The 25,327-nt window shown below is 37.2% G+C and overlaps 1 protein-coding gene across 1 annotated transcript; it reads left to right on the forward strand.

Annotated features, from left to right (window-relative positions):
• The first annotated feature begins 208 nt into the window (after nt 1-208).
• On the forward strand, nt 209-19,290 carry LOC140240100 (large ribosomal subunit protein mL53-like). The gene is made up of 3 exons (XM_072319911.1): nt 209-315; nt 3,201-3,313; nt 19,111-19,290. Exons 1-3 carry the CDS (start codon nt 212-214, stop codon nt 19,221-19,223), a joined length of 330 nt encoding a protein of 109 aa, XP_072176012.1. The 5' UTR covers nt 209-211; the 3' UTR covers nt 19,224-19,290.
• Nucleotides 19,291-25,327: the final 6,037 nt, after the last annotated feature.

Consider the following 25,327-nt stretch of genomic DNA (forward strand, 5'->3'; position numbering starts at 1 on the left):
AAAAGGGTAGGTCAACTCCTTGTGATCATCAATAAAGTACATGTACTGTGAAATATTTTAAAGGGCCATAGAATGATGGATTACTAGCATACAATATCTACGAGAGCGGACGTGCCCCCCCCCCCCCAAAAAAAAAAAAAAAAAAAAAAATGAATGTGCTAAAATTCAACGCAAGAGGGCTCACATTGTATTCATATCGTGGTAGTGATGTATGATCAAAATGGCAGCCCCCTTGGCAGAACTTATGACACTTCGATTCGTGAAGCAAGTGACCGTTGAATTCTGTCCATGGGAACGCAATGTACAATCAGCCAGGTAAGAAGTAACACTGCAACCATGGATGATTCTATCGCGTTGAAATATGTAGGGTATACATGATAATTAACGTTAACATCATCGTCGTACAAATATTCAGTGAGAGTTCTAAAAATGGTAGTCCCACGCCTTACAATTGGTGTTACCACTAACGCTCCGGTATTCAGGTATTGTGCTAACCTACTGTATCCGCGTTCTAACTTCTATATATCCTCGCCTCGTCGTAGAATTTTGAAGAAACGAAATCTCCCTTCATGTAATTGGTATTGCCCGCCCCAAAGTAGGCTTGCTGGAACAGAATATTAAATCATTTCCTATCAGTGAATATGTGCATTGAGGCATTATGTGCACATACGCTCGTCCGTCGTCGAGGCCGTCCGAGTCCTCGACATTGGTGACATTTTGTTATTCAGTTCAGTCTTGGTTGAGATTCATATATGTAGGCCTAGAGGATCTACCGGTAACTGTGTTTGAGTGTACAAATTATAAATTTACTTTCAGAACCATATAGATACATTGTAAGTGATAATGTAGTCGCAATTCGTGATGGAGATTTCTTAATATCTTACGAGATGGGCCAGCCTTCCCATTGCATAGTTCTCCATGCTACATGGTCTTTATTTTATTCAGAGTGTTTTTGTATAGTACAGCTACACCCACAGGGGAAACTTGATAAAACGAACACTGCTATAACAAGATTTTTTTTTTTTTTTCCAAAGGAAGAAAAACATTCACAGAAAACATTGTTAATCAAACTTATTATAGGCATATAGCGAGGTAAAGCAAAATCTTGTTAGGGAAGGCATGCCTTTAAGTAAAGTTTTGTACTTTGACTGTGCGATCATGTTCGAAGATTCTATAGCTCGATGTGACACAAATAGTGTCTTGCACATCACTTTTTACCACAGTGAAGTCCACTGAGTGCTGCATATCATAATTGAGTGTGTGTGTGCACAGTACATGTACTGTATGTATACATGCACAGAATGTGCTAGAGAATGCAACATACATGTATCATCATGACGTAGCACGTGTGAGGCAATCTGATGCTGCGATTGGCTGTCTACTAGGGAATCATGCAGAAACATGTTCGAATCTTCCAAATACAACACACACTTTAAAGGTAGGGAATCCCATTTGCATGCCTCAAATGAAGAGTTGTATAAATACAGTGGTATGTTGAAGAGAATATCATTTTAGAAACTCCCATAAAGTATTGAAAGTGGAAGGTAACATTCAGTACATTTTCATTGACCGTTAGATTTTGAATTGAATTTTTTTCGGGGCTCACCGTAAATTCCAGTACATTACTACATGTAGGCTGCCTTTGCAGACCCATGCACTGCATGTGTGTCCATCATGTATATTTTGTGAAGAAAGTTCATCGGAACTTACAAACATTTCTATATATACATTCTTGCCACAAACTCTATATGTTATTACATCAGCTCTTATACTTTTAGATTTGTGTTTATAGATAAAAAATACAGAAGACTGCAACAAAAAGGCTTAAGTGTGGCTGACACACAGAACTACTGAGTAGTTGAATTTTGTGCATTATTCAAATTGTAGATAACTGTTGACTTCCAAATTTCTCAGCAGTGGCCTAAACAAGTCCCCTGAGGTTCATATTTAATATTTTGCTGCATTTTGGGAGGTCTGTAAAAGGTATCCCCTACCTTTAACATACCAGAACCACATACATGCACCAGTTTACAAACAATCATGACACAATCGCATGCAACCTATATATTTGCATAAAATGCAAATATTCCTAAAAAAAAAACCACACACACATTCTTAATAATATTGTACATAGTGTATTTCATTGGTGAAAAACATCTTTTCACCTGTAGGTTAGTAATTCTCTCACACTCATTGCCAGGTTATTAGTATGAATTGAAGCATTATCTGTTTTCCCACAACTTTGTAAAACATAGTGTCTTTATGATATGCTTTTTTATGCTAACTGATATAATGAAATATCTGCTATAATGAGGAAAACTGCTCAGTCCCAAGCTTCTCGTTATAATATCGAGAGTTTCCCTTGTAGAAATCTATGACCTTTCATTTGCATTTGACATCTTACAATTGCAATCCAATGTCTGCCATTATGTTGAAAGCCAGAATCGAAATACTTATCTTTCAACAGGATGAGTGTTTCTACTTGAAATTTGGCTTTGATGAAATATGTGGTGGCCAAATCAAAAGTACTATGATTGGATGATATAAATGTGTCACCACTTTTTAATGGAAGGTGCAAGTCTCTATTTGAAATGGAATTGTGTATATAACGAAACAGTTGGATTAGGACAGCATAAAAAAATCTAGTTTATTTGCTGTAAAGGGCAAAATTTGTTACAGTTGCAGTAACTGAGTAGTATGGCTATGCCGTCCATCATGTCCACTGTATTGGATACAGAGAATAGATGAAAAATATATGTCAAAAAAGCCTAATTCATGCATGTTTCCTGGTACATTGTAATACACTCATGCAGCAATGTGCTACATAATGGTATGCATTTTTTTTTTTTTTGATAATACAATGTACACCATTGTACATGTGCTGTATGACACCTAGATGGATATAAAATGTGATTTTTGTAACAATTTTGCTACATGGAAACTATATTTTGCTTTTAAAAAATGCATATATATATATATATATATATATATATATATATATATATATATTTAAGTACCGGTATATACATGTATATATCCATCTAGACTAAAACCACTGTTTATGTTGAGAAGGGAAATGACTCCCTGATATAGGATGTACAACATTTGTACATGTCGTATAAAGTAGTAACCTCGGTGTTGGGAAAAGGGCTGACTGTTACATGTGTATTTTGTTTTGTTTTTTATTTTGTTTGGTATAGGCAATTCCTATCTTACCTCGGTAACAGTACAATGAGGAGGACCAATCCAAAGTGCATCATAAAAACAAATGTCAAACATGATGGCACTCCACCGACTGTCCATGTCAATTTTGGTAAGTGTGCAATCTTGACCTTGTACAGTAGCTTTGAGTACATGTACAGTATGTTATGAATTAGTTAAAGTGTAGAGGTTCATTTGGCTATTTTCTTGTTGATAATGCTCTCTTCCTGGCTTTCATTCTCTAATTATTATTGCTTTTTGTAATGAAGTGATGTGATTGGTCAGACTTTCTCATTACAGATTTCAAATGATGGAAAATTTCTTGCGGTGCAGGTAATAATTTTATGTATGAATTGATAAGTATATGTCAAACAGGTTATGCGTACATGTATAAAGTATTTATTGAGTATGGCATATAAACAGAATTGGTAAGTACATATCATGGTATATCGCATTACATGAACTTGATGATGCAGCTCTTTCATTCTTGAAAGTTTCAAGATTATTTAAGATGGCCGACGAACTGGCCACCAAATTTGCGCTAGATTCTGCTTTCAACTTTTCGGATTTTGGATGCAACAATCTTGATTATTTGTTTCTTTCATTATTTTTAAAATTGTAAAAAGAGATGTTTCTAATTTTGGCGAGCATTGTCTGCAGCCGTCTTGAATATTTCAATTTTGGGATAAATTGAAACATTTTTACAATTGATCGTCATTATTACAAAAAACATAATTATGACTCCTGAGTTTCATTTTTCGAAACACTTGAAACATTATACCCCAAGTTTGACCATGCTCTAATTATGCTGATTTTGAAGCGCATCACACTCCTGCAGTTTCGCTATCGTCCTGTTGGTTTTGTTTGGGTTCTTGGTGATGCATTTTTGCTGGGTGTGAGTGGATGGTGGGGTGTGTGTGTGCTGTTGTTCCTGTGATGGGTGTGTCCATGGGCGCTTGAGAGGACAGTGTCCAACAGCGCGAGTAGTCTGGTCTTTTCTTGCCAGCTGCTTTCTCTAAAATCTAGATAAGACAGCGTCCAAAGGCACAATCACAATAATTATGTATGGTCATGTGAAAAGACTTGCGAAGACACCCTTCATTGTCCAGATCACGTGCACACGATGTAGCTACAAAGAAGAAGAATCAAAATTAGAACTGGGCAATTCCTTAAATATGTCAACCAGAGGATCAATTTTTCAAAATGAAGTAATCAGACCAAATTATATCATTTTGATGGGAATTGTTCAAACTGTTCAAAAATGTATATTAGAAATGCACTTAACTTGTATCCAAGGTCAGGGTCACACGAGTGATGTCAGTGAAGCCATTTAAAGGTTCCCTGAAATACAAATGCATGTTGATTTGTGTTGATTTGTGTTGATTTATGATACCCTCAACATCACTTTTGCGGTGAAACGAATATCTAGAAACATTCCATATAATTTATTATTTTAAACTAATTTTTCTGCTGTTTTTCTTCAGATTGCTTGGATACGCCCACAAAAAATCCTTCCAAACCAATATTCCTGCTGTGACCTCATTTGTCAATCATTGCTAAAGTACTGATATGTTTAACAAAGGACATTGGAATGCACCTTCCCCTCGCCTCAACATAACTTGTATGTTTCTGTGATATTGATTTGACTAACAAAAGACATGGCAAGTGACAAATCATCATGTTATTTATAAACCTGTCTTTCCTTCAAAACCCAGATCAATTTAGGTAAAGACCAATGCAAAAAGAGAAGCAAACGAACAAACAAATCAAAAAAGAAACCAAACAAAAACCAAGAAGGTAATATAGGAGGAAGATAGAGAAATTCCCAAAGAGGAACAGAATGCTGAGCAAATTGATTAAGACACTTCAAGGCAGGAAAGAAATTAGATGTGACATTGACAGAGAAAGTGAGACGGGAGGAATATGAATGCAACAGAAAGAGAGAACAACAAACAAAAAGAGGACAACTTCAGGAGAAAAAAAATTTTGAAGAAGATACATTTGTATATACAAAACAGGGTCGGTTTTTTTTTTTTTTTTTTTTTTGTTCAGAACAAAGTAAAGGTGAAGCAATTTATAGCGTGAATGTTATGAAGATTTTGCCGTAAAATGAATCATGCAACAAAAAATACGTTGCATAGAGTCCATTGTTTTGCAGATGGGCAATTCCATGAGATTGGTGTCATGGGGTGAAAAAATAAATTGTTTCGTTGAAACTTGCCACCTATTTTATTTTGTTCAGTATACGTCTGGGCATGTGGAACAGCCATTTCTTACACTAATATACCTCCAGAATGGCAGATATTACACTTTAAAGTCAAATTACATTTTCATTGAGAATTACATTGAAAATGTACTTGAATGTTTGAGTTGAGTCCATAGAATATAAAAGAATGGTATGTAATTGATTTGTTGATTTTTATGATGTATTGGGTATCAGTTACTAGTTGTCAGTGAGGAAAAAATGATCCGTATTCCCATGAATTGGTAGAATGCATACTGCCAAACTGCTAAAACTAATGTAACGTGAGTAACGAAAATACTCAAATAGTTTCATATCTTAATATTCCCTTGGATTTAAAAAGTGCCAATGGAAATTCTCTTCATACTGCCTTTACCTAATATGAAAAATGGTGAAAGAGTTGTGTCCATGCAGTTGTATTATAATGAGAGAGGTTCAAAAATTGTAACGTGAGTAACAATGTAACGTGAGTAACAAGGGTGTAACGTGAGTAACGACCAAAAAATCACGAAATACAAATATATTTCTACACCAATGACAGCAAAAAATTTCTGTGTGAATTGAGTAAGCTGAGGGAGCATAAAGAGAGTATGGTCTTGTGAATAACCTTACATGACCTTGCTTGAATTGGTTGTTATCTAATAGGCTAAACACTTGCTATTCAAAGAAAATCTTGATTGGCAAACTAGACAAACCAGATGTGGCTAATAATCGTGGAAATTGTATTTTTTTGGTTAAGTTCTAAGCCTTACGTGTACATTATATCTTTTCAGATATCAGCTATGGATAACTTTAAATCCCTTTTAGAGCCAGCTTGATCTTTTTTTAATGCTTAAGGTTGTAATTTGTACAATTTTGGGAATTGTTTAGTGGAGCAGTCATAAGACAAATGGGAATTAATGTTGCATCTCGATGCAATTTACAAATGAATTGTAAGCATAATAGATTAACAAAAATCTGTATATATCTGATGTAACTTTGAGCAAGAGTTGGCATTGTCTCTTTTTACAATGCCATTTTTATTTATTTTTTTTTTGAGGGGGGGGGGGTTTAACAATAATCATTTTCTGGCAGCTGGTAAATACACATACATGTGTGTTTAAGACATTTACAAGAATATTCGATGTTACAGCTTTTTATACATTATTCTCTGGGATTATCAACCCCAAATAATGACAATTGCTTAACTACAATAACTTACTCAAAGTTAGAATTCACCACTACCAGAAGATACAAGAATATTTTTGGGTTAAGAGGTAGATCAGTTAAGACTGTACATAGCAGGGCTGCCAAACTAGAGTGAAAATTTGGGGTGAAGTGTAAGCAAGCGACTAATCGAAGTGACAGTGGTGGGGAGGGGGTTGGGGATGGTGTGGAAGGGGGTTGTCTCCCCTCCCCCTTTTCACTGGAGTGAACTTCATCAATTTTGCATTTTAACTGGTGGATTTGGTGCATACTCTAGTAAAGATTTCAACACATGCCATAGAGAAAATTTGCCTGTGGGAAAATCTGAAAAGTTTGGGCTTGGGCATAATTGCATGTTCAGATAATCAGGGATTTTAGGGACATCACTTTTTTTTTCTTTTTACATGCTGTTTTGGGGGTTAAGTGTGAGAATTCTTTTATCAGAGATAGTTGATACATGTAGTTGATGAATTGCATGAGTTTAATGCTAATTGTGCAAGAGTTGGCAGCCCTGACATAGAGTGGAAAGTCCACACTTGGAACAGTAGTTGGATGTAATTTGTAGACATATGTACTGTACACATTTCTAAAGTAGTTTACAATTTATGAAATCAAATGTTTCACTCATGATTAAAACGACTTACATTTAAGTTCCTGTGAAAGGGAATAGAAGGATAATATTTTAATTCACTGCATAAACTAGTATCTACTACTTTATATTTTCTTGCATTCGGTTTATAGTGGTTACTCGGATTCTGAAAAGTAAAGTATGTGGAATATAGGACCGTATGATAGTGGGAAAAGTATAAAAGAGTGCCAATATTGCTTTATTTTAGGGATAAAATATCTGTAGAGGTTAGATACATCAAAAGCATTTAGTTTCCAGCTAATTCTCGTGGTCAGTTATGTGGTAGTGATTATGAGCTAATATGTAACGTGTAACGTGAGTAACGACAATCGCTGTCAAATATTTCCAATGCTCTCAAAATTTTGACCCCCTATATTTGAGTACCCCAACATGAGTTATATAAATCATACAACAGTTGTTTGAAATACTGCCCAGTATGAGGACACTTTTTGAATAAAGGCATGTTGGCTTTTTATGTCGTCCCAAAAAATGTAACGTGAGTAACGAAAGTTTTTTGTCTTTATTTCCGGTATGGATGTGGTTAGTACAATTCTATTAATATTGCATGGTAGACTAAGGACTTGTGCATCTATTGTACAACAGAGAGTATGTCAAACCTTCCAGTATAAAAAATATGACAATTACAATATGCAGAGACGCCTAAAAAGTGTAACGTGAGTAACGTGGAATTGCCCAGATACTCGATAACAATTTCACTAAATCTAATATTCTGAAAAAAAAAAACAAACAACAACCCAGCTACAACGAAAGGTCTTTTGTAGCTTGCCGAGTAAAAGATGTTGATTCCCAGAATATTCCATGCATAATACAAAACTGTCCCATATGTTACTTTTGTCATACATTACAGGTGTACCATGCATGTTTTTGTGATCTTTACCAAACACAAAGAAACCAAAAATGTTCGAAATGCACTGAAAGTTGTATTTAATAATGTAAATTACTGATAAATTGAATGTGGCCGTGCAATTTTTGCTTTGCTCACTTCATTGCAAGTTTTGAGAACAGAGTAAAAATATATGTAAAATTTTCTGGTCCCATACTTGCTGTTAAATTAACACATCAACTCATGGTTTCTTTTAATTATTTCTTCATAGAATTTGCAAAGGTCATTGTTAACTACTACTGCAGTATGCTTTTGGACAAGGGTTTAAGTCTATTATTTGCAAAACAGGCCTGTTTTTTCACTCTGGTTTCCCGTAAGATGGCAACATCAAATAGCTTTGACTTGCCCATGAACAATATCCAATGTGTCAGTGTTGCTCCAATGTTACCACGTGGTATACACATAGCAAAAATGTCAATATTTTACACAAAATTATTTGCTATTAACTCTTACAATTTCCCATAAATATTTTTTTTTTTTTCTGTTTGTGAATAAACGCACATACACGTATGTGGTACAGGACTCCCTTCACCGTACTTTATTTTGTACCTTGATCATACTGTGAAAAACCCCCAAATATACAGGAATATGTTTATATTATTAACATAGTAACTGGTTACCCACAGTTTGAAACACACATTATATGCATTTCTGTTGTTCAGGCCAGTTAGTTTAACTCTAACCAGGCCGGGCTTTTGGGGCTGTTCTGTAGCCGGGGGAGGGTTGATTCAACCCCCCCCCCCCCCCCCCCCACCCCCGATCTCGGCCGTCGATCGCGCAATCGCCATGGAAATTGGCACATGTACATTACCTGTCGCGTAATCTACCAAACTGTAATTTTTTTTTTCATTTTTTTTATATTTTGTATTAATTAATATGCGTGAAATCATAAGTTTTGCTCTAAATCAGAAAATAAAGCTAATAGCATGCTAATTTTTGGTGATATTCTTTGTAGCATTCCGAACAATGTACGTAAAAAAAAAAACTGGTATAAAAATTGATTTATGTATTCTATTTTATGAATTTCTTGATGTACGTATACATGTATTTCCATGTTTTCCGACCTTTTTTTCTTTTTTTTTTTCCTATTTTGAGTATGATTACGCTGAAATTACTTGATTTCAGCCATTGAAAGTGAAAATAATCATATCTTTTTGCATAAAGTGAGAAAACTCTATTCGTGACTCTGCATCACAAAACCAACAAAAAGTCGCCAGACATGAAATTTTAGTTAAGGGCAGAATCTTAAAGAGCAGACTTTAAGCTTTAAAATGATGTATTAACTCGATTCAATTGAACTCTCCTAACCTATCTAAATATTGGAAAGAAAGCACACACTCCGGAAAAGTATGAACTGAGAAAAGAAGCTGTGAAGTACAGAGTCTATTCAAGCGCTTAATCTTTACCAAGCCGTGCTAGGAAAATTAAGAGTGCATACAGGGTTTTTAAGAAATGAAAAGTGGACTGTAAGACACACCTAATCACACTATTCCACGAAAAAAAAAATGTTCGAGAAAAACTGCTAAAAATACAATTTCCTGTTCGTTTTATGATCCCAAACTTTACTTTACATACTCTAGAAGAAGACTTGCTCTTTTAAAAAATATGAAAAAAACTCAAGATTGGCTAGGTTGACCTATTTCTCCTATTTTTAGTCCTCACACAAAATCAATTCGTGCGACTTTTGTTGGTTTTGTGATGCACAGTCACATTTGCATAGACTCTGTACACAAAATCATGTTTTTGAGCCATTTTCGGTCTGACAAGCATGTTTAAAAGGTCATGCAGCATCTAACACTGTAGTATGCCCGATTTTCGCGAAAGTGGTGTCATAAGATGTGCGAGACTTGAAAGTAAAAAGTCAGGGAGCGGCGAGGTCAAACGAATTCGCGCGGCGGAATGGTCGTGGAAAATGTCGGGGGGGGGGGGTGATTCAACCCCTCCCCCTACCGTTTTAGGGTTATTAGGCTGTATGTGTTGTAATCACAAAAGTTTGATATTAGAATTCTGGGTCTGTAATTTACAAGTACATAACATATCATGCCTGAGTATTATCACATGTGTTAAGGCAGCTGTTAATGCACAGTCCCTATGTATAGTGGTTTCATGTTCTGAAGCTGTTTTATCAATTTACACTGGTAATGCTGACATGATAGCCACGTGCTATCATCTGAGAAGGGCCTAGGATGAATAATAGCTATGCAACAAATTTCTTTCTTTTTTTTTGCATAATAATGATTTATTATAAATGTCTTTATGACGTACGCAGTGTGCGTCCGAAACGGCAGTCATGTACGTCCGAAACTGTACGTCCGAAACAAAAAACAAACAAACAAACAACAACAACAACAACAACAACAACAGTTTCCAAGTTAATAGTATAAATTGTTATTTGGTTTTACGTTTCAACTGATATTTAATGTGATTTTTTAAAGAAAAATATTGCATACTTTACAGAACTTTGTGACTGAATTTATGAAGTCAGAAAATACACACACTATTTTTTAATCATTCCAAGCTCATACAGATGTTGGCACATTTTTTTTTTCCATAGTTACTTGTTTTCTTCTAAACATTTGTTATGTCATGGCCAGGTAAAGTTTCATATCCTCAATCTTGGTGTCTATGGTATCTTAATAATGTGTCCAAAATGTAGGCCCGAATTTATGGAATTGCCCAACTAAAGAATTAACCCACTCGAAACCACAATCCCAGATGAAATCTTTGAAGGCTTCCGTGGCGGTAGAACGTTGGGTGCTAGAAGGCTTAACGGTGCACCACGTATATTCTGTCTATAGGGCACAACGTATGTGTTTGGCCCTGGAAAGGGCCTACCCAGTCCCGATGTTTCTCACCATTCTCCGAGAACGGCGAGAACCTGCTTGCCGAAAAGTCGGGACTGGGTAGGCCCTTTTCAGGGCCAAACACATACCCTAGAAAGAATACGTGGTGCACCGTTAAGTTTTCTACCACCCCACAATCCGAGAGTTCCAGCGCTTTTGGACACAATAGGTTGTGAGTCGTAATGACAGTTTCAGTATACCTGCTGGGAGTCCATACCCGTCGATGAAAAGGAGCTTTGGACACTAAGTATCTTTAAGTTTGGTCGATGATTGAAGTTCAATGGACAATGGATATTGCGAGCCGGGTTTTTAATACCGATTACGTAAGACTACCACGGTTTCGTGTCGATTCTTTCTGCCCGCATCTACTCGCGCATAATGTATAAAGAATACAGGAGTCACGCCCCATCCATACCAATAAAGGCTGAAATTACGGCTCCCTTAAAGTTGGAGATCTAATGCACATGCACCTCACACAAACACTTGGCAAGAAACCTGTTTGGGAAAGCACAAATTTGCGGCTTTTGAAAAGGCTTTCAAAACAGCTTTGCGTTTATCATCTCGTAAAAATTCCCTGAAAAAAACCTGTTTCTGCCGAGAAAAAGAGTTGATAAACGCACCCTTAGTCTCCTGGCCACCTCCTTAACCGGAACCCCAGCTTCAAGGAAAGCTGTAGCTCCCCCTCTCTCAATAATTTGCGGACGCGGCATGATGCAAAATGGCCATAAGCACATAATGTGATCAACCCTGAGAATTACATAACAATTTAAAAAGGTCATTTGCTAACTTGCGTGAGAAATGTACACAATATGTTTCATATAGCCTGAAGTGCAACTTTTTTCCCCATGCATTTTGACATAAAATGCATTTTTTTTTCTTCACACCAGTAATGATATCTGGTGGCAATGATATGCCATTCGTGTTATGAGTAATAAAATTCCCTATCCAGTCCCGTTTGAATTGTGAAAATCGGTAAAATATTTTTTGAGATATATCCAAAAATGCTAGGGGGTACTTACTTTTTTGGTTGAGTGTATATATACCTCGAATGTATATATATATATATATATATATATATATATATATATATATTCATGTATCACGAATGGGAACACAGTGTTCCGAAAGAAAGGATAAATATTCATAGTATTCAAAGACTCATCAAAATAACGATGTCATATTCCAACTAAATGTCAGAGTAGAGACTTCAATGTGCACGAGTGTTCTAAAATTATTGAAATAGACACAAATCACTAAAAATCTTATAAGATTTTAAAAACAAGTTTACTATTAAAGTGTTCTCTGATAGCTACTATGCATTCATCAACCACGTTGTACGATCTCATAAGGATAAGTTAAATACTTGTAATACTACTGAATTGGTTATCAACAGAAACCAGTCGACCGCATAACGGAGATCTGGCCAGTAGAACACGTCGGTCCGGAGAAGGGTGGGGTTAATCAGCAGCTGCTATCGACGAGTGGTGGCGCTCTTCGTCCGTAAAATTCGTGAAAGTAGGGGTGGGGCGGCAAAGCAGTGGGCAGCGGCCGGTAACCATGATAACCCTGGGCCAGAACATAGAGTACTGCAGTCAAGGGTTGATCCTAATTATGATGTGAGGGCTGATATCACACAATTGGAGTGATCGTCTACGGAAACATAGCGGCCGAGGATCAGAGGGCAGGCCAGTAAGAACACAATCCAGAGCAGGGTGGGGTAATGTTGTCTACGAGTGATGGCGCTATTCTTCGATGGAGCTCGTACGTACAAGTGGAGGTGGGGCGACAGTACAGTAAACAGCGTCCGGTATGCGAATATTTTTTCCCATGATAACCGTGGACTAGAACGCAATGTACTGTATTCAGGATGTGTTCTATTCAGACGTTGTGAGAGCTTAAAAGATACACCTGGAGAGTGTCAGTTGAACCAGTTAGACCGCAGCCAGTATAACAAGGCCAGTAAAACAAGTAAAACAAGATCCCCAAAGGAGGGTGGGGTATTTTGCTGCCGACGGGTGGTGGCGCTATTTTTCGGTGGAGTTCATGAAAGAAGGGGCGGGAGACGTTGCAGTGAACAGCATCCGGTATTCATGGTAACCACAGGCCTGAACGTTGAGTACTGCAGTCAGGGTGTATCTTTAATATTCATATGATGTGAGGGCTTCACGCTGTTGTATAGAGTTAATCACAAAAGACTGTTCCAAGAGGAGATTCCATCAAATAGACTCAACTAACAGCAAAATACCACTCGATTCGTCTTGACGTGGAAGAAGCGCCTAGAGAGGTGGATCAGTCAAACGGCAAGCCACGGCTGTTGAACTTGACCAAAAAAGATCCAGTTATTCAGTGGAAGTTGAGTCGACTCCACCTTTTTGCCGGAAGGATTATGCGGAGGCAGTTTGTGCAGATCGCTTTCTTTCGTGAACACAACTCGTTTCTTCGTGTCCTTTAGAATGGCAAGAATTCGACCATCTTGGGTCCACAAGGCTTTGATATGATTGCTGTACTAGGATTTGATCTGCCAAAAAAGTTCTATCCTAGTCTTTGTGAGACTTTCCTGAACCTAGATGCCTACCCCTGTGTATATTTCGCAGCTTTTTGCGATTTCTGTAGATTTCGTTTCGGATACGGTAGTTTGTGAATTTTGCAATCACTCCCCTGGTTTTCATTTCCTTACAGGTCCCAATCTCCTTTCAATGTCTGTTGAGTCGATGACAACGTTGCGCTTGTCAGCACCCAACCTAATCCCAGTTCCGTTCGTTTTCATTCTCATCGATCCCGTGAAATATTAAGCAGTTTCTTCGAGAATACTGGTCCGACTCGTCCTGCTGGTCGAGTAGAGTCTCGACGTGTTTCTCGAGGGAAGCTAAACGAGTATCTCTCATCTGCATCTCAAGCGTATATTCTCGCAAACTTTCAGCCACTTTTTTTTCCCGTAATTATTATTGGCGTCACTTCATCAATACGAGTTTGTTTTATGGCACTCGCCAGTTTGCAAGCAACAGCGTTACTTTACAAAGCTTTGTCGATTTCAGTGCGAATGGCATTGTGCAGGTCCTCGGCTGGGAGCTTTGAGTTCCGAGTGTTTGCCATGGTGAGAACGAAATCCAAAATCTAAAAATGCCCTCGAAATATCTCAAACACGTTAGTTTACGGGTATAAATTGGTATGTCATCCTGTCAACATGACTAAGAATGTAGACACCACATATCCATGGAAGAATACAGATTTCCAAAGCACACTGGTGACAAGAAATGAATGACGAGGTACGTTTGAGCAGAGCTCTTCAAAAAAACGCGTCCGATCGTGACGCTCGTTCGCTCCGTATAGTCTCCTGTAACACTGGTCATTCTCCTTTGAACCCTTTGACAGGTTATTTTATAACAAATCAGCACATTTCTATTATAAACATACAGACAATTAATAATAGTAGTTGAATGTAATTTATTTCGATAAATTAATTTATTAAAACTTTTTGTTATGCCTCCGCCACGAAGTGGTGCCGGAGGCATTATGTTTTCGGGTTGTCCGTCCGTCCGTACGTACGTCCCTCCGTACGTCCGTCCGCTTTCGTTTACGCGATAACTTGAGTAATATTGACAGGAATTTTACCAAACTTGGTCCAAGTATAAAGTATGATGGGGCAATTAATTGATAAGATTTTGGGTGAAATCAGCCAAAGGTCAAAGGTCAAGGTCAAATCAAGAATTTTCTTGAAACTTAGAGTAGACATCAAAGACGCTTAACTAATAAGACACGAAAGTGCGCGCTAATCCTGTACAAAACAAATGGACAGCGTATACGCACATCACCTGAGACGCGCTGCCTTGACGCTTAATAAACAACAGCAGCGGCTTCGGGGACAGCGCGTCTGAGGTGATGTGTGTCTTTTGCCTGAGACGCGCTGTCTTTGCAGATGTTGTTGTTGTTTATCAAGCGTTTTTGATTGTGAGATCCTGTTGTTGCCAAATTTTTACCTCGGCGAAATAATCCTTATTACTCTAAAATCTCGTTCTTCAAAATATTCCCCTTAATCGAAAAAAAGCTACGACTATAATTTTTAAATCTTTTTAAGATAATAAAGATACCACTACCTTTGGAAATGAATGATGTTCCTAGGTGTACTGAGTTTGTACTTAGCTCTCTTTTGTATCGTCATGTAGGGTAGCCATTTTGTGTCCATTGTTATCGCGCGCCTTCGTATCTTATCTCTACTATCTTTGGTAGACATGTACTACTGCGTAAAGATTCTCCAAAGAGTTTCATGTCATAAGGTCAAAGGTCAAAAGGTCAAAGGTTAGGTGAAAATGTTGCAATATCACTTTTCTCGCAAATGGTTCAATGTATCTTCATGGAACTTGGTGCATACGCATGTACTGACTGGCAGGGATTATCTAGGGAATTGAGGGGTGGTGGGTCAATAGTCAGGGGGGTCAAAGGTCAAGGTCAACTCAAAATTTTACTATTTTCCTCATATACTAAATCTTTTTAAGATAATAAAGATACCACTACCTTTGGAAATGAATGATGTTCCTAGGTGTACTGAGTTTGTACTTAGCTCTCTTTTGTATCGTCATGTAGGGTAGCCATTTTGTGTCCATTGTTATCGCGCGCCTTCGTATCTTATCTCTACTATCTTTGGTAGACATGTACTACTGCGTAAAGATTCTCCAAAGAGTTTCATGTCATAAGGTCAAAGGTCAAAAGGTCAAAGGTTAGGTGAAAATGTTGCAATATCACTTTTCTCGCAAATGGTTCAATGTATCTTCATGGAACTTGGTGCATACGCATGTACTGACTGGCAGGGATTATCTAGGGAATTGAGGGGTGGTGGGTCAATAGTCAGGGGGGTCAAAGGTCAAGGTCAACTCAAAATTTTACTATTTTCCTCATATACTATTATATGCAATGCTTGCATTATTAGTTTTAAAACTTAATATATACATGCATTACCTAATGGAGATTCTCCGGGAAATTTCCAGCCAGAAGGTCAAAGGTCAAAGGTTAAGGGTCAGAGGATAGGTTTCAATGCCCCCCTCCCCCCCCAAAAAAAAAAAAAAAAAAAACAAAAAAAAAACTATTTTGTACTTTAATTACACTCTTTCTTCATACCTTGGAAATTACTCAATGCATAAACTTATAAAAGGGTCCGTCAGAAGTCAAATAAAAATTCTCAATTCCCTAAATATGTGTACCTGCACTCTTAGACAATTATAGCATACCCAGTTCAAGGAAAGTGAACATTCAAGATATTTCTGACAAACCTGTCATTTCAATATTTTGCCAGTTGTGTGAAACTGTCATCACACATTGTGAAGACATTGTACTATACACCTATTGGAAGAATCATGCATTATGGCGGAGGCATCAGTCGCCATAGCGGCATTTCTAGTTGTTTGTTTGTTTGTTTTTTTTTTAATCTAAAGCTTAGACTTTGGCATTGCAGCAGCACATAATGCAAAAGATTAATATTTGTGAGTGTGTGTGTGTCCACACATAAGAATTAATGCCTTTTGAATCGTGTTGCAAAGAATTTATTTTCAAAAACTGTTCCTTTTGAGTGTGTGTGAGCAGGAATATGTTGCAGGAGGCAGCTTCTATGTACAGGTAATACCCTGTTGATGTCACAGACAGTGCTAGCTTCCAAAATTCAAGTTGCCTTGACGTGTACAATGTAGATAGTTGGATACACTACACAACGTAGATGGTGCATGTGGGTAGTACATGAGTGTACTCAATGTGATCTTGCCACCTCCGACTCTGAAAATATCTTCATGGGATGATGCAAAGATCTGCTTTGTTGATTGTTCTGAGGCTCTCCTTACATCAGTTTTTTGTTTACTTTTATAAAGCTTTTATTCAGGTATTTAAAAAAAATGTAGGTTAATAAACATGTAGCAAAGTGAAATTAATTGTTCAGGCATTTAGTTTGAAATCCTGATGTTTTCACTTACCTTTGTTGGTTCAAGAAAAAAAAAAATTACACACTTTATGTAGAAAGGAGTTCATCTCAGGTGTCAGTGTGTAACTAAATCTAGTTTAAACTAAACTCTGTGTAGGCTATGGAAATGCCAACGTATATGTAGATACAATGTACCAGCACAGTCGTGATAAGACTTTTTTTCTTTTCCATGTGATTTTGGTATTTGTTACTGTACTTTGTATAGGCACGATTTACCTTCACTGTTGGACAAAGTTATTTCGAAGAGGGGGATCATCGTTTCTGTCGAGTAATTATGAGGTGGGAAAGGGATGTCTATCTTAGCCATAGCAGGGGAGCACACAGAATCTTGTCAAAAGGGATAATCAGTATAAACACATAGTGTGTATGGGGGTATAGGAATCACTCGGTCGGTCGGTCGGGCTGTTGGGCTGTCGGGCGGTCGGTCCGTTGCAAAATCTTGTGGATTGAACTGCATGTACTTTCTCATTTTTTGAGCAATTTTGGCATGTGTGACTGCTATCAAAGATAGATGTGCAAGACACCTTCTTCGTTAGTGTTGCATAATGCGTTGTCATGGCAACGACGTATTTCCATTGAAAAATCGAGATCGAATTACTCTCTCATTTTGTGAGCAATTAACCCCGAATTTGGCATGTGTGACCGCTATCAAAGGAAGATGTGCAAGATACCTTTTTCGCTAATATTGCATAATGCGTTGCGTTTCAATAGAAAGCATAAAAAAAAATGCTGGTTGAGCTAACTCCCTCAGTATTAGGTGGAGAGTATTAATCACATCGAGTGATAGTTCTAGCTGCTTTTGAAAAAGCCTCTTCTGATTATGTTTACGTCATGCATGACTCATCCTGATGACGATAATAGAAGAGGGGTAAAGATGGCATACAGAGGAGGAGAAGATACTTCTTTTATGTATCAATATCACATTTACACATTACCATTGTATCAATTCCAGTTCATCAGTAAGTACCTGTATGTGTATCGTGTATATTTGGATATGATCTGTGTTTATAGATTTATCTCTGTTTGTGTGTGTGTACTGTGTGTGTGTGTGTGTGTGTTGGAGCGTGTTTGTATTCAACTTCTGCCGTAATATCTTATTTCTGGCGTAACGTCTTACCATTATCATGATTACAACGCTGTATTTTGTCACTTAATGAGGTTAAATCATTTTCGGAATTACGAACCCTATTTCATTTGTGAATTTGAATAACAAACCTTATTTCACTTTGGGGATTACTGAACCTTTGGAAAAGTGAACCGTTTTTTTCCATTTTCGGAATAACAAACCTTCGGAACAAGAACCATTGGAATAACACACCTTATTTCGTTTTTGAATTAACGAAACATTAGTTTATGCACATCATTGAAATTTCATACAATTAACATGAAAAGTTAAAGATATATATATATATATATATATATATATATATATATATATATATATATGTTGGACATCAAGCAGAAGAATCAACACACACATACACGCACAGATGATATCGATGACTTAAAAAAAATCATGTTTGTAATTGTGCTTAGTGCAGCAATTCTGAGCGCTGACACATTTTTACCCCTTGTGTATCGAAAAAAAAAATGAAATAAATACGAGATTAAAGGTACAGTTTTATCATTGGTAGCAGTGATCGAAAAATGTTCCACTTATCACATTTGATGCATATGTATAGGTCAGTTGAATCACAAAACATCTTTCCATATACATGTATAATAAAGAGAAAATCGCAATACAGCCTGAAATGTAAATAGATATCTCTATTTTTCTCACTAAACCATAACTGTAGACGGTTTAGTCTAGAAACAATTTCATTATAACTATTGTTCACATTTTGTATGTTTAACAATACTTAACATTGATTAGAATAATGATTTTTTTTTTTTTTTTGCATTGGTTGTTTCTATCTCTAACTCAATTTTTCGAACTATTTTGAAGCACTATAGCTGGGTTTTTGTTTCATCTGTAAATGGTGAATAATGCCTTTAACCCTTTTAATGCCAATGATGCAATTGTACACAAATTTCACACACATACCTATTGACAGGAAATATAAAGCTGTGAATGATTACACTACACTTCCTATGACCGTTGATTTTTGCACATTCTCTACATTCTTCCCTTCTATGCAATTGCAGCGGACGGTCAGAACCTACTCTTCAAGACGTCCCATCTCACCCTATCGGAGCTGGTCCAGAAATTTGCCCAGGTCAATGAGGTCAAGCTGAAAGAGGAGGCGGCCGCCAGCTAACACGTTCTGAGTCTCCCTCCACCTCCGTCCGTGATCGAACTTTTTTTTTGGATTCATTCATTTATATTATCATTTTCATTTTTTTTTTTTGGGGGGGGGGGGGTGAGGAGGTGGGAGGAAGAAGGATTTGAGTTATCCAGGATAACATTAAATCGATCGCGCTGATGCGTGGCGTCATATTCAGTGAAGTACATGTATGTTTTGAACGAAGACGGAGATACGACTGTTTGATCACTGCTCGTAAACTGTTATAATGTCATATCCTTCTGCCTCATCCTGCAGTTGATGGGGATGATTAAGACTCCATGGTGCACTACTTCCGTCTTATATCATGTTTACTCATGTTTACTCATGATAACGGAAAGTTTTGATACCTACCTATTTATTGTGTGCATCGGGCAGAGTTTACGCTTTGTAAAGGTCACTGCTCCATCAAAGAAGTGATCAACACACGTGCATGTGAAAGCCCAGACAGTATTTATGATAATGTACGTATACTTTGTGCAAAGACATGCCGATGTTGTGATTGATGTGACAGGCGTTGCAGATAGAACACTACCAATGGCTTGCTACAGAGTAGGACCCTCGTGCACAAATTTTTATCTCTTTGTTTCTTTGTTTGTTTATTTGTTTATTTGTTTGTTGTTGTCTTTTACAGTTGTATGTGTTGCAATTGTGAACAATGGCCAAATAGACTGTGCTATGAGGGGATTTCCCAGTCAAATTGACTTCTAGTATCAAAGAGAAACAACACATACAGTGCACTCCCGTTACAGTGAACACGGTTATGACAAAATTCCGGTTACAACGGAAAAAAAAAATATCCACTCTATGTATTCTTATTGTTTATTTGTTCGGTTATAAAGAAATCTCGATATAACGAAAGGAAACTGGTGGTCCCGATGACTTCGTTATAACGGGAGTCCACTGTACGGATGGCTGGAGAGAGAACTAATGATAAGCGAAAGAGCCCAGGGCAATAACCATCGACCCTTGAGGATTTATGTTAGTTGTAATAACCTATACTACGTCTTCATTTTTTCATGCAACTTGCCTAATGACTCTTCGAACTAATTACAGAGAGATGGATATGTGATGCAGTCTATTGTGAACGTTATTGTCGACGCACAGGTTACTAAAAATCATGGGTTTTACGTGATTCTTGTTTTTACGTCTTACGACTTTGTACTTTCATTGAATGACTTTTGAACCTAGGTCAAAGAGGTATCTTTCACTTTTTTTTTTTTTTTTTAGTCGACACCACCTACCCTTCTTTTTCCGACACTTGAATGGAAAAACCAAAACAAACTGTGTGCCCAAAAGAGAGCATTAATTTGATTAATGGAAGCCTATGATGAGCTTCGTGAAATTGAGGTCTAGATTCAGAAAAAACAGACTGTAAATTGAGCACGAAATTAAGGAACCTACATTTCAAGTACATTCAATAAATTGTACATAATTGTATTTGTCATGTAATGTGTTTGGCCTGTGTAGGCCTACTTCATGTTGAGTCATAATAATGTACTTTTTGTTGTGCTACATTATTACCATGTCTGTGACTTAAGCCTGTTTTACAACAGGGAAGAAAAGAATAAAATGTGACATAGAATTGAGAGAAAATGATTTTTTTTTGTTTATTTCATTTGTTTCAGTCGTGACAATTAAAGGCAAATAGATGGTGGAGGATGTAACTACGTGTAGCTGCAATGAATTAGGGGCTAACTGCAAATTGTATCTTCCAAAATTCGCAAGGACTAATCTTGCACTACTTGAGGAAATTCCTTTTCATGGAAAGTGAGCCATGATTCCTTTATTCTTAAAGTTTATAAGCTATGAAAGTTTGACGTGTGAGTGTGTGTGTACTTTGCGTGTGGGTGTCTCTTTGTGTGTGTATCTCGTAAAAAAAAAAACAACAACAACAACAGCCATGTGAGAGAAAATGACAGTCTTACCGATCGAATCTTCGTGCACTAAAGAAATTTTGTGAGCATTTCGATTTTCTTCCGCTGCAGCGGCAATCAAAAGAAAGAAACAAGCAAGCAAACAGACAAACAATCAATCAAAGAAGATGAAGATAATAGTGAAACAGAAGAAGAAGAAGAAGAGGAGGAGGAGGAGGAGGAGGAAGAAGAAGAAGAAGAAGAAGAAGGAGATGATGATGATGACGATTAAGGAGGAGAATGACAAGGTTAATACATGTAATCTGAATGATATTCCCCCTTTTCTGTACCATCAGATTTGGACAATGTGTACAATGCTTTGGTGTTTCTGTACCAATTGCCACTCTACCAAGCACGCAAATGATTGAGATGGGGCTTCGGGTTTCGAACATTTTTGATGATTTTTCTTTTTTGTTGAGATATCGAGAAACCTGTTATGATTATGAAAGAGCATTATAATTCTAAAAGGAATTCAGAGTTTATTTGATGAACATTGGTTTTGAAATGGCTGAGACGTCCCAAACAATGCGATCGTAATAAAGGCGAGACCCACCTTTAATTAAGATCGTGTGGGTTTTTTTTTTTACTTTGTTTTTGGATGTATCAGCCATTTCAAAATGGATTTTGAATTCCTCTAAGAATTGTATGTTCTTATTAACATTTCATAAAGTGGTTTCTAATTTGTATCTTGCAAAAAGTTAAAAGCTGAATCCTCACTTCAACACTATACCATCCCTCTAAGAAGAAGAATACATCACTGCAACGCCACCACAAGCTGTTATTCACCTCACGTTGTTCACAGAATGCGCTCCTTGGTGGCATTTATTTAACTGTTCAAGAAATAATTACAGAATGTAGGTCAACTCTGGTGGAACGTAATACAAAGCGTGTAGATATCTGTTCTGTGTCCTCGTTTCGAGATTCTGTTCTTTTTCGCTATTCAACAGGAAATATGATTTCTTAAAGAAGAGTGAGCAAATTGTAATTTTCCTTCCCTCCCCCTCTCTCCCTCTATGTGCCTCTTTTCTGTATGTCTGTCTGTCTGTCTGTCCATTTCTCTCCCTCTTTCTCCATTTCCCCCCCCCCCCCATCCCTCTCTGAAGAAATCGGATCTAAACAATCACCCGAAGGCCATGTGGTAAGTGCGCTTTTTGCTCTGAGGTTCCACTACTGGTGATCCGTCCACGATGCTACATTCGCTGCTCAGCTCTTTCATCACTGTTGGTCTTTTCCTATAAATGACTATCTCTTCTCCCCCCCCCCCCCCTCTCTTTCAAAATACAGCATCTTTCTCATTCTTTGCCTCTTTCTCTTACTACTGCCTCATGACTTTGCTTCATGTGGATGATAACGGCGCCTGCATTTAATACACCGGCTTTAGTGCCAAATCCTTCTTGGCAGTCTCTTCGACGGCTGAATGTTATCAATTACGCCTACTCTTCTTGACATGAAATAAATTCAGCTTAACCGTGGGCGAGATGCCAGAAATTTGCTAATTCCCCAACCTTTTTTTTTTAAAATATCTAATCACGAAAGAATATGACTTTTCCCCCTCAAAACGATAGCAACAACACACAAACCAATTATTGGAAAAGGAGATTAATGGGATTTTGATAATGAATTGATGCCACATTGAAAGTACAGTACGTGTAATCTGTAAACAATGTTAAGGAAAAGAGAGAAAGAGACAGAATGAGTGAGAGAAAGAAGGAGCGAGAGGGAGAGAGGACTAGGAGGGATTGGAATCAAAGTTCAACCTTTCTTCAACACAGTTTTTAGAATTGCCCTTGAGGAAGTGAAAAATACAAAGGAAACACCCAATTAAACAATAGGGACCAAGAATATCACAGAACTACATTTTGAAAATAAGGGGGGATGTTTGAAATAAAGTTTGGAATCAGAGTTGAACCTTTCTTCATACACTGTGTTTAGAACAACTCTTCAGGAAGATGAAGAAAAAAAACCGACATAAAAACGAAACACCTAATAAAACGGTAGTCCCTATAGAATATCCCAGAACTATACAGTGTATTTTGAAAAAAAAAAAAAAGAAGTCGTTGTTGGTTTTCGTCTCGATGGCAGAAATGCACACCGCTTCTCTCGCTATCTGAACTTTAGCGAAAGCTTTAACTTTACAAGGACCTGATCTGTCGTCTGTTAGTAAAACTAAAACTCGCGAAGACGGCTTCGGTTTCAATATCCTCTTCCGGGCAGCTCTAGATTTTGAAGAATCAAATTAGTTCCGATACCTGACACGGAGGTAAGGGATACCGGAAGCTTGACAAATAAACCCTATCTTTTTTTCTCTCTCTCTTCTGTTTTCTCTGCCGTGGACACACCGGTCAAGATATGGCCACAAAGTAATCGGTATGGTCTCGCATGAAGCTAATTTGTGGGGCGAGCTGTAGCCACGAGATTGACGTGTTCGATATCTAGTTTGATTGTATACAGTATGTCCCAAAAAAAGAAATTACAACGGGGCCTTCCGCAATGATATCTTTAAAAATAGTGAATCAATCTAAATACAAATTCAGGGTATGAAACTATAACTCATTGCCCGCATCTTACAGAAAACCCCATTCGATTTGCTTCAGTGGTCAAAGAGAAATACGGAATTTTGTAGAGGATGTCGGGAATCTCTTCTGTCCAAGTTCTGTCTATTGTTCACACACAAGATCATCGAAATGCTAAACTCGGAAGAATCCAATTCATGACATGCTTTACAACAATCCACATTTCTCTGTGACCGCTTAACCAAATCGAACGGGGATTTCTGCAAAATAGAACTAAAATGTTATATTTCAAGACCCTGAAGTAGCATTTGAAAAATTTAATCATATTGGGTATTATCAATGCGAAAATCTTATTGTAATTTTTTGGGGGACATACTGCAGTAAGTCGCCCCAAAAATTACAATCAGATTTTCGAATTGATTACACCTATTATGATCAACCTGTGTACGTGCTAGTTGAGAGTCTTAAGGTATAACATCTTTAGCTCTGTTTTGCAGAAAACCCCATTCAATTTGTGGGATTTTCTGCAAAATAGAGCTAAAGCTTAAAGCGGAAGGCCGCGTTGTAATTTTTTTGGGGACATACTGTATAAGTCATGCGCAATGCTGGCCCAGAACGTATCGAGTTGTCATAAGCAGTATAGTCGACCACCTGCTTTGTGGAGGAGTCAGTGCGTGTTGTGGACACATGGTACTTGTAATTATAATAAGTATTTTTGAAGATATTTTAGAATGATCCACAATCTACAAGCAATGCTTCTTAGTGGACCTCTCAGTTCTCATTTTTACCCTTTAATCATAACTTTATAATTCCAGTAGGCCTATGTGTGCATATCTTTATTACTTTGTTGGTTACCATTAATTGTCATAGTTTGTAATGTATATGCTTATGATTGAATTTTTGATTTACTTTGTGTTATGTTTTATCGATAGAAAACAATGAGAATGAAATGAATGAAACGAAATGAATGAATGAATGAATGAATGAATGAATGAATGAATGAATGAATGAATGAATGAATGAATGGTTTCTTCTTTGCTTTGACCGCTGGTTCTCTGAATTTCATTCTCTCTAAGTTCAGGCCCTCTGTACATCAGACCATACATAGTGCAGTAATACTTTTATTTATTTATTTATTTATTTATTTATTTATTTATTTGTTTATTTATTTATTTATCTATTTATTCATTCTTTTGGGGGGATGTATGTTATCTATATCTACATCTATATCTATACAATTGTATCTATATCCATATCTATATCTTATCTGTATCTGATATAAGATCTTTGTTTATAACGTAACTGTCAATGTTATCTCTACGTACCTACCTGTCTATCTATCTATCTATCTATCTATCTATCTATCTATCTATCTATCTATCTATCTGGAATATACTGTTTCTGCCATTCAAAGATATGTTCTATACCTCCCAGAAGGTCTCTATCCCTGCCCACAGTAGCTAAAAGTCAAGAACTTGGATTAGACGTCTTTCCCCGGGACCTGTGCCCCTATGGTATACCGACATCCGTGGTAAGAAACGCCGAGCTATAAAAGACGAAACCGCGATCATCGATTCCATTGAACATGCACAAAGGGGGAAACACATGGGAAAAAAAAGAAAGAAAAGGGTTAGGCGGAAACACACGTCCA

Source organism: Diadema setosum, chromosome 16, assembly GCF_964275005.1.
Source record: "Diadema setosum chromosome 16, eeDiaSeto1, whole genome shotgun sequence".
Lineage (NCBI taxonomy): Eukaryota > Metazoa > Echinodermata > Echinoidea > Diadematoida > Diadematidae > Diadema > Diadema setosum.